Below are 11,378 nucleotides of genomic sequence, written 5' to 3'. Positions count from 1 at the left end.
GTACTCAAGGAAGTATTCGAATTGAGACACAGCTTCAGTCTTTGTGCTAAGCTAGGCTAAACATGCTCTGATTTACCTGTTGTGTTACTGTAATGTCAGATACAGGAGCCAAACAGTAGACAGACATTGGTGTGGCGTTCACCACCATTTAAGGGCTTGTCCCTTTAAGACATGTTGGACTCCACCAGTCTAACAGCCTCTGTGTCCCTGCAACTTAAACTTGCAGGGATTAGACTGACCCGCTGTACACCAGGAGAAAAACAACAAGGAAACTGCTTAACATTTCTGACCTGCTAATGAGGGTTAGTGTGGAACTGCCCTTCGCTGTCTCACACATGCTCAGTTTTCAGACGGTCTGGAATTCTTTGTTTTGGGTTTCAGGGGGCCTTCTAGACCTGGTCGGCCAAATCCAGATACAACAGGATGTGATTTCTTCCTCTGTTAAGTGAAAACAATGAAATATTCAGACCTACAATATTTAAACATGACCATTAACCCTCTTCTCTCAGATATTACTATTGAAGGAAAAATATGTTTGTGTTGTGTTGTGTCTATTGAGAAGATCAGCTTCATGTCTACATGCACTTTCCTCATGGTACTGAACCGCCCAATCTCTGATCACTGTCAAACCACTGACACAGACACAGACAGGTGAGGTCTGATTTTACAGACACGAAGACTAGTGAAGTCCTACAACATCACTGAACATCAAACAATCAGAATACAGTCACATGAAGAAGTCTGCGGGAGCGTACCTATGTTCCCCGGGTCCTATGTTCCCCGATCGAGGAACACAGGAACCTCTTTTTGAAAAAGGGTCCTATGTTCCCCGGTTGCAATACATACTGGGGAACATAGGACCTTTTTTTAAAAATAGGGTCCTATGTTCCCCACTGTTGCTGGTCGATGGACTCTCTCTACGTATCTGTGGATATTCTCATTCATCCAGGTCATCGTTCTTTTCTGGGCAAATTATTAAGATTCTGGGCAAATCTGGACTCTCTCTATCTATCTGGCCTGTCTAACCTCTACCTAGTCTTTTTACTAAACTTAACCAACTCCTTTCTTCATTGCCTAAACCCAACCAATGGGACAATTCCACTTCTCACTCAAAGTCACAACTCAACTTCTCACTCAAAAATAGGCAAAAAATATGCCAAGTCACAACTCAACTTCCAGGTATGGGTAGCCTATAAAACTTGTATGTTCCCCGGGTCCTTTTGGGGAAAAGCGGGGAACATAGGACCCTTTTTCTAAAAAAAAGGTTCTACTGTATGTTCCCCGGTCTGGACACAGTGGAGAACATAGGACCCTTTTGGGGAAAAGTGGGGAACATAGGAGCCTTTTTTTAGAAAAAGGTTCCCCGGTCCCATACAAGGTGGGGAACATAGGACCCGGGGAACATAGGGAGGATCCCCCCTGGGACTCAACAAAGGGTGTTTCTAACATTTGACATTTGCCGTTAATGTCTGTGTTGATTGGACCCTCAGCAGGACTTGGGGATGGAGATGTGGATGCTGATGTTGACGTGAGGTGACGAGGTTCAAGCTGTTTGTGCTGCCCTGATCCTCTGAGTGGTGGTGGCTAGAGGAAAGATTAGGAAATATAAAGAAATCTCATTAGTGGCCAGATTTAACTCTAATTCCTGGACACATTTCCCATAAAATCCTCTTTTGTCAGTCCAGAGTTTGGAGCCTGACGTTCCCACTGGAGGCCTAGATGAGGGACTGCTCAGGATCCAAAAGTCTTCCAACAGGAAACCAGCAAACATGGGTCATTGGAGCAGAAACAGGTTCTTTCCTTTGTATTGATCAGGAAAAGTTTGCGTGAATGACTGATTTCATTTTCCCATCTCCTCTCTTCTTCACTAACACAGCAGAGAGAAGTAAGGCAGTCATCTCAGTCTAAAGCGACGCACTGTGGACACTGGTTGTCAAACTGTTGATTCTCTTCAGCTCTCAGGACTGTGACCTTTTGCCTTCACTCTAAGCAGCTTTTCTCTGATGTGTGTAATCGTGGCTCAGCATCTGCATAACAATAAACCGTTGTAATATTATTCAGGTATTAATGTGACCTGAAAGGGAAATATATCGTGCAGACTGTCCCTGAAGTTTACAGGTGGTTAGTCCCTGAGTTTAGGCTCTAAACCTGTCCCATCACATTCTCCATCAAAGCACAATCATGACACATTATTACAGCTTTATGTTCACTGACGACTATGCTGCTTGCACCAAATGTTGAATTTGAAGGATAACTAGGATACCTAGCCTACCAGTGGAGGACGCTGTTTTTTTGTTTTTTTTATCATCTTCATATTCACACTTACAGCAATACAGTTTTTTTTTCCAATTGCTAAAACACAATTTTGCAAACTAGCCTGGTTTTATCAAAAAAATACTTAACGCAATTCACAAAACCACACACCCAAACTGAAAAAAAAGATAGCCTGCAAAATGAAGCACTGCAACCACTACTACATAGTATTATAAAATCAAAATCAAACTTTTGCACCATTCATATTACCAGATTTTTGTCCAACCAACTAGCACTCTCATCTTTTTTACAGCAGTATGCTTTGCCATAATACTGAACTAGTTCAAATTGTAGAGAATTCTTCAGATTGTTCACATGCACAGGAATATTTGCAGATACACACACGCAGTTGAAACTTTTTTGACAGAAATATGCTCACAAAACAGTAAACTGAAAGAGAAAATTGCAGAAAAAATGTAGAAAAACTCTATATCTCCCTCTCTCATTCTCATTCTCACCCTCCCTGTTCCGCTCTCTGCAACATCTTCCATTGTTGTAAAAAAAAAAAAAAAAAACCCTGAGGTCTTTTAGTGCTTACTTCCTGATTGAAGTGGTATCAAGCAAGGCACTTAAGCAGCATACAACACAATACAATTATAATACAGTAAGTCACAGTGTAGTGCAAAGCACAGGCAATAGACAATTATTAATTAGAGAATTGAAGAAACTTTGGCAGGTGGCACATATATTGGCCAATTAGCTCACTGTCATTTTGAATGGCTTTTGATGTGACTTTATGTCAGATTGTTGTGTCTTAAGCAGAGAACCATGTTCAGTTCATTTAAAAAGTGCCATTTTGTATGTCAGTTTAAATATTTGTGCTATGCATGTCATTTTAGTGTGTTAGCAATTGGAAAAAAAAACTGTAACTCTCACTGGACGATCACTTAAAAAAAAGAAAGATAAAGAATCATAAGTCACCCAAATATCTTCTTCCTTTTTCTACACATTCATCTTGATTGTCAAAACTAATGCCTACATTAACCACAATGCATCTCAGCACAGACAGTCCTGTCAGTGATTAGGCTGATTTAGAGTGCTCCTCTGAGCTCCTCTGTAATGATCTGCAGGACTGAGACATGATTAAAGCACTTTATCACCAGCCCCCCTCACCTGCTTATATCAACAGACCTGTTTCATCAATAATCAGTGATCAAAGTGCTGTGAGGGAGCTGATATATGATGGAGATGTTTCATAAAACAAGCCTCTAGAAACAGTGGAGGATAAAAAAAAAGAACAGTTGTGTGCGAGCTGGCTGTACAATATCCACTAAATCAGATATACGGCTTTGGAATTAGCAGCCGTTCTTCTTCTTTATGGATGTGATGATGAGTCAGTGAGGGGGCGTCCCAAGGACACCTGGACAACTGCGCTGGACCATCCATCACTCAGAGCAGCACATACGCCCCACAGAGAGAAAGTGTCCCAAGTGTGGACTGGTCGTTAACTGGTGTCAGACAGAGCGTCAGCACCCGCATGACCTAATTTCAACAATAAAACCAGCAGCTCATAAAGGTGACACTGACCACTGCCTCCGTTGTCTGGTCTGAGCTGGGACTCAGATTCACCAGCATGTATGATCCGAAATATAAATATAATAGCAGATTTTGTTAACAATGTTTCATGTGTATATTTGCGTTCATTGTAAAGTGACAGTGCTCTCTGGAGGTCACAGGGGTCACGACGCAGGAGAGGAGGAGGTCAGGTGACTTTAGGTGTCCTTATAAAAGGACACATGGAGAGCAGGGTGGTTGGACGGACGACTTCCTACAGACAGTCAACCTGTGACTATGGAAGTCCAGTCTCTTCTCCTCTGTTTTTCTAACCCTCCTCTCCTCCATGTGCATTTTATTTTCAACAAAGCTGGTGAGAAAACAATCCATGGAGCCAGTGGTGGTGTTAGGCCTATTTTAGGGGGGCTAAAGCCTTAGAAAGGTCAAATTCCACCTGGACATATCTGTTATAATAAAACATCTGTAAAATTGCCCAGGCTCACGTCAGCATCTACTTTTGCACATTAGATATTACATTTTTTTTTTTTTTTAAAGTATTTTTGGAGGGCTTTTTAGCCTTTAATGGACAGGCTAGTTGAGAGTGACAGGAAATGGGAAATTTACATTTTCTACTGTGTCTCTGTGGCAATCTCACAGGTCTTAGCTTTCTTTAAAAAAACAAAAACAGATTGAAATAAAACTACAAATCTAATGGTTTCCTAAAAGTTTTACACAGTACTGTATCTTTGTTAAATCTGTCAAAAAAGTTGAAAAGCATGCAGAGTCTTTGTTAGCTGTTTGTGAAATTTTGTGCTGGTGCGCTACATTCGCTCACATCCTGTGCATCTCCTGGGGACTGAACCCCCCCTGTCCTTAAAACCTATGCCCCTGCATTGGGCGGTGGATAACGTTATTTATTATACGATGTTACAACGTGTATATTTGTGTTGTCTTATCTGTCATAAACAAGAGATTTTGGGTTATGGGGCGTGTTTGTGTGGCGGTGGCGCAGAGACGAGAGCTGGGACACCGGGTCGGAGGCTTTGACCTCTCAGGTTGGTTTCTGGCCAAGAGATGCTAGGTGGAAGGCAGAGAGCCTACATTCTCACTGGAACAAGTCAAGGTAAAAATGTAGCATAATTAAGGTGAAAATCTTGCAAAGTTCCTCTTTAACCAAAGGGTTTATTATAACTGGTGAGAAAGACTACAAACTACGATCTGCCCTAAACTACACAAACCTTAAAGGACAATTCCGGGCAAATGTATTTTCCTAACATTTTAGGTCTAAAAGAAAGAATCTGAAGATTGTCAGTTTAATTGCTCCTGTTTTGCGGTAGTTGTGTCTGTCCGCGCATCGCCACTACTCAAACATGCACCGAGAAGTTTATTTACTTCAAGCAAGCCGACATGCTTGTAAAACTAGATCTAATTCAAAGTCTCGCGCGAGACCCAAGTTGACGCGCTCAGTGTGTTTACGTGCAGTCGGAAGCTCCTGTTTGTGTCATAAACACAGAAAATCAACTCTTGACTTGCTTGAAGTAAATAAACTTCTCGGTGCATGTTTGAGTAGCCATCTGACACTGTCTGTGGAAAAATTGTGGTTTTGAGGGATGTAAACAGCCTAAGCAGTGGAACTTCAATCCACTCCCATTCATCACTGCCGTGGCGATGCGGGGACAGACACAACTACCGCAAAACAGGAGCAATTACACTTTAAACTAAAATGTTTGGAAAATAGAGCCTCGAGTTAACCATTTGCAATGTGGCTGAGTGTGTCCTTCTAATATCAAAACAACCTTTAATGGGTACGTTTTGTTAGAGTGTATCCAGCCATCTGTGTAACTCTCTGCTACAGTGTCATTTTAGTACTACTAGGTGTCATCAGAAATGTTCAAATCCTGAGAGACGATTTCACGATGATTTTCTGTCCTGTATCAGTCGAAAAGCTTTAGATCTTTGACTTTTAACATGAAACTGCTTTGTTCAGTGTTTCCACTGGTTTTCATTCCCCTGCTGTCATGGAGCACTCCTCTATGGACAATTTAAAAGCCTATTGAACATCTGGTTCATCATTTCTCAGAGAAACAATCAGAAGAAAGATCAGCATCAATCTGAGCTGCAGTTCCTCCTGACGTCTCTAAACACTAAAGCTGCTTCATCCAGTGTTTTAACAGCTATAATCACTGGTTCTGTTTGATTTCCTGAACCACAAGTCCCATCTTTCCAGAATAAAAGCAGTGAGACACATTTTTATTTGCTACATTTAAAATCACATCTCAGCAAAGATCACGTGACAGAGATGGGCTGCATGAGGTCACATTTAAAGAACATGACAGTGATGTAAAGACTCTGGCTTGTGTTGCTTTAGACCAGCTGACCTGAACCTGAGAGGAACTGGACTAGTGGTTTCTCCAGGACACTCAGACCCACTGGGACTCCAGGAGCATGACATCACTGTTTGGCAGTGGAGGCTGCTCTTACCTAAGCTGCCCTGATGTCTGACTTCACTGCCAGACACACCACACACACACACACACACACACACACACACACACACACACACACACACACACACACACAATGCTGCTTAATTGATGGCATCACTTAAAAGATCTGGTCCACTGACGTTGGCCTTACTTTAATATCCTAAGTGTTCTGGCCCGTCTGCACCGTCCCCGAGGACCCCGAGCAGAGAGTCAGTCAATACAGGCTGATGGACGTCTCTCTGCTCCCTCACTGTCCACACCACACTGAGGCTACAGCGTGTGTGTGTGTGTGTGTGTGAGGGCAGACTGACAGTGTTTTATGACTGATTGTTCGTCCAGACCTTGAACATCTGAACTGGTTGTTTTCCAAACCAACAAATGTGCTACAAAACGAGGGGGTGGTGGTGATGGTGTGTGTGTGTGTGTGTGTGTGTGTGTGTGTGTGTGTGTGTGTGTGTGTGTGTAAAATAATTTTCAAAGTAACTTCATACACAACATCAACATAAGTTAAATACTGACTCAGATTTTGTATGCATCTGTGTGCACACGTCACCCCAACCCCCCACAACCACACACACACACAGCTCAGAGTCTGAGGTGAACCAACCAATCAGAATAGAGCACTGATCTGTCGAGCCAGCAGCGGTTTGTTATCATCTTCATCCTCTATGTCACCTCTGGTCAGCCTGTGGGGTGGAGAGGAGGGACAGAGGAGCTCAGTCTGGTCTGGTCTCTGTGGACTGAGGTGAGAGCAGATCATCTAATCATATAATCAAAGATCTTTTTAAAGAAGTTGCTGACTTCAGTGGGATTTTGATAACTGATGTCATGTTATCTGGTTCACCTGTTCATCAGGCCCAGAGGAACAGGACACGTGTGGCCCTGAGTCTGAACTGGAGGTTAAAGATAACAGACTTGTATTAAAAAACATTAATAACTGCTTTACCTGATAGATATAAAAAGCTATGTGATGAACTTCACCAATAGCGAATAAGAGCATCTCCATTAAAGGTCTCTGTGGTGTGAGCATGAAGCTTCCCTTACCTTAGAAGAATGAGTTGTTACAAGTCGTTACAAATAGTAGGCCTACATAAATGGGCGACGCACCGAACCTCGGCTGCCATGTTGCATCACCATTTTTTACGTTCAGTGGCAGCGTGACCGTAGGTAACCACGGAAACTCAGCGGAGCTGTCGGCTCGGGGAGAAAGTTTTCCAGGTAGCGCCTGTTAAAACTGTCACCACTGTGTAGTGTGAGGAAGGACGGAGGCACTGATGTTGCATTCAGGTGCAGTCAGGCGGACGGCCGTCAGCTGACCAACCTCATTTTACTTGACGAGAGAAAGACGGTAAAACGTGGGTCAGGTACTTGTTTACAAGTAGGGTTTCATGTCCCAAACAGATCAGGAGAAGCTGATGCATGCTTTTATCTCCAGTAGACTTGACTACGGTCTTCTGACTCGACTCCCCCAAAAAACTATCAAACAGCTGCAGCTCGAGTTTTAACCAGAACAAAGAGATCAGATCACATCACCCCAGTTGTTAAGACCTTACACTGGCTCCCAGTCAGCTACAGAATAGATTTTAAAGTTCTGCTACTGGTTTACAAATCACTGAATGGTTTAGGTCCAGAATACATGAATGACATGTTAGTAGAGTATAAACCCAGTAGAGCTCTGAGATCTACTGACTCAGGTCAGATAGTGGAGCACAGAGTTCAAACCAGACATGGTGAAGCAGCATTTAGCTGTTAATGCTGCACACAAGTGGAACAAAATACTGTACCAGCAGAACTGAAATCAGCCCCAACTGTAAGCACTTTTAAATCCAGGTTAAAAACATTTCTCTTTTCACGTGCTTATGAGCTCTTTTAAGAACTTAAAACTTTATCTATTTTCTTTTATTTGCTCTTGCTTTTAACTCTGTTTTTAGTGTTTTGTTTGTTTTTATTCTGTTTTATGCTTCTTTTTTTAATATTTTGTCTTTATGTAAAGCACATTGAGTTGCCTTGGTATGAAATGCGCTGTATAAATAAAGATGCCTTGCCTTGCCTTTACATAGACGTTTATCCTGTTACATGCAGCGTCTGTTGTCCGTCTGATGTCTTCCCGATTTCACGTGAATGCAACATCAAGAATACGTTCCGATATGCAACCGCACCGCTAGATGGGGGGAATTCCTACATATTATACCTTTAAATTACAGTAACAAGGCCACAAGAATCAGATCATCACATCAAGGTCCCGTGGATCGGCAAACTCTGGCCAATGGGCCATATGTGGCCGGTTAGGCTTTTTAATCCAGCCCGTTGCATATTTGAACACAATTGTCCAAATTATAGCAAAGAACCCCAACTTTGATGCACTGACAAATAAGGGTGAGCAACAAGAACAACACTGCTCCACTGAAACTGAATGGAAGTTTTCTTTTACTTTTAAGTAATGGCTTTTACATGTCATTTATATTATTTCACACAACCAGTCTCCATCCATCTGATAGTGACCCTTCCATCAAATTTTAAAACCCATTGTGGCCCCAAATGGTTTGCCCACCCCTGCTGTGGGCTGTACCATAGTGCTGGGACAGGAAAACCTCTGTTGACTCAGGAAAGACATGTTTGCCATGTTTCTTAGACCTAACACAACATATACAGTACACACAGAGGGTTGCAATGAGTAGCACCGGTGCTATTCAGTTGCATTATGGGAAATGTAGGATCAAGAAGTGGAGTTCAAGCTGACATCTTCAGGTTTATTGATCCAGAGATGTTAAGATCTTTACATTTTGGTGGAGTTTAAGTAAATCAGTCTTTAGATGTAGCTTCAGGAGACGGTGGACAACATGTCAGGCTGAGCCGGTTGTCGATCGGTGATGTTACAGTGTCAACAGGAAGTCCCTCGGGAACACCAGTGCAAACTCCACCAGCAGAGATCAACCTTGTGTTTGTGCACATTTCCCTGTGGATATAAAAACACACAGTCCCAACACCGGCAGTCTTGTCCTGCTCTGCAGACGACCATGGTTCTCCACTTGGATGGATGTGTCCTGAGTGTCTCCGTGTGACTCTCCCAGGCTCCAGAAGATCCTGTACCTGAGCTTCTCTGTATAAAAGCTCCCTGTTATTCCTAATTCGGAGTCTACTGTGTTTTGTCAGCCTGGTTGATCCTCAGAGTCCACAGCGAGGAGCCTCAGTCTGGATCAGAGCTGCTGTGAGAGGCTGCAGGACGGAGCTGGGTGCAGTAGCTCAGAGGGACGTCCAGACCCACCACAGGACCCACCACACTGAGCCATGTCAGCACGTAGTTCACTGGTCTAAACACACACAAAATACACAAACACCTCAGTGAAGTGAAGGATGTGATGCACAGTGTGTAAGCATGAGGAATTAGAAATAAGCCTTCCGTGGTCCTACACTGGAAAAAAGGCCACTCCAAAAATAAGCCATAAAAGATGTTTTTTGCTTGTAATAAGCTAAAAAATCTGCCAATGGAACAAGTGAAAATTCTCTTGGTAAGATTTCTTGAAATAAGACATTATATTTAAGCCTTACAAGATAAGAGTGATCTTGAAATTAGCTGGGAAAACTCATTTTTAGCTATATTTTACTAGTATTGTGATGTTTTGTGTCTCATAATAAGCTTGTGATGCTCAAAAATAGTACTTTCCCTTCAAAAGTAGCATCTTTTTTTGTCATCTTGTTTGTTTCAAGTGTATTTAACTAATTTTTAGTTCTATAGTGACTCTGTTCTAGATTTAAGTCTACCACCTACTTGAAATAAGATTAGAGACAAAATGTCTTGAAGTTAGCATTCCTGACTCGTATTAGGCAATGCTCTTTTGCCATAATTTACTATCATGTCATCATCTTATTGTACCTTATTGTAAGCTCTACAAAAGTAATATTGTTCTAGATTCAAGACATTCACCTACTACATTCAAGACATTAACTACTTCTTTTAAGACAGACAAAATGAAAACTATAGTTATATACCTGTGCTGGTCCTGAGCCCCCTGCATCACAGGCCTCATGAACTCCTCCGTCCTGCAGGGGTGGAGCATGAAGAAAGGCTGACCCAGCAGAGGATGCTCCTGACACACACACACACAGATAGAGATGATGTCAGCGGAGCATCACAGAGGGAGACGATGAGAACAAAGCTGCTTCAGTGCTGCTTTTACCTGCTGAGTGACTGTACTGAGAGGACTGCTCTGAAGACGCACCCTGAAGTTTGGATGAACAGATCCCCACACCTCCTCCAGGGACAGGCTCCTCCCCTCTGACACACAGACAGAAGGAGAAGAGGGAAAAAGGAGGTGAGATGAACTGTGCTACAAATTTAGCAAACATTCCTTCCAGAGCTATGTGAGCTATGTCAGTGTTACAGGTGATGTATGCTCGTTAATTGCCATTCCCTTCTTCTACAAAAGCTTCTAAAGGGATAGTTCAACATTTTGGCAAATTGGCCCATTGCCATAATCACTAGTTTAAGGAGTAGGTTCGTTACCTTTAATTGTTGGTGCAAGCTGTTTTTAGAACGGCAGAGCAGAGCCGCGAGCTGCTCAGAGCTACGCTACGGTGGCTAATGGGATTTCTTGGTTTCCCTCATCAAACTCATCAAATACACAATCCCACAACTCCAAAACGCTCTGGTGGACAAGTTGTGACCTGCACCACGCTATGAGATAATAACAGAACGTTACGAGACAGAGTTGTTTTCAAGGTAAATTCGTGCAAAACCACTGCTGCGCGAGCAATTTTTCGGCAAGCAGTCTCTGCATTTGCCTCAAAAACTATAGGGATTATGGCAATAAGCCAATTTGCCAAAATGTTGAACTATCCCTTTAACATTATTAGTCATTAACATCCCTTAAACCTCTAATAAGCTGCTTATGGACTGGTCAGTGGTCAAGTTAACCAAGGCTTGATCTGTCCAGGTGTGTTCATGTGACAGAGGTGGAGTTGTTATTTATAAGCAAGAAAGTCACAACTGTGAACTAGAAAATTTTCTCTGGGGAAATTTTGAATGGGCCACGGGGTTACTGCCGGTTTTGCCATCTCCGTCAACATGGGAATCAAACCCACGAT

General features: G+C 42.5%; 1 protein-coding gene across 2 annotated transcripts in view; it reads right to left on the bottom strand.

Moving 5' to 3' along the window:
* Positions 1-8,893: 8,893 nt before the first annotated feature.
* Positions 8,894-11,378, bottom strand: part of atg10 (ATG10 autophagy related 10 homolog (S. cerevisiae)) — a 7,986-nt gene continuing 5,501 nt past the window's right edge. Inside the window, exons 5-7 of one of the 2 annotated variants that reach the window (XM_085803939.1) lie at positions 10,472-10,569; positions 10,284-10,381; positions 8,894-9,604 (exon numbers count right to left, since the gene is read on the bottom strand). In XM_085803939.1, the coding sequence (XP_085660065.1) occupies positions 9,481-9,604; positions 10,284-10,381; positions 10,472-10,569 (320 nt within the window). In that variant the 3' untranslated portion in view covers positions 8,894-9,480. The remainder of the gene's footprint in view (positions 9,605-10,283; positions 10,382-10,471; positions 10,570-11,378) is intronic. The other variant, XM_085803938.1, reaches the window with a different exon arrangement.

This window comes from Trachurus japonicus, chromosome 17 (genome assembly GCF_045865225.1).
Source record: "Trachurus japonicus isolate A0001 chromosome 17, Traja_1.0".
Classification (NCBI taxonomy): Eukaryota; Metazoa; Chordata; class Actinopteri; order Carangiformes; family Carangidae; genus Trachurus; species Trachurus japonicus.
This window is presented reverse-complemented; position numbering and strand designations above follow the sequence as displayed.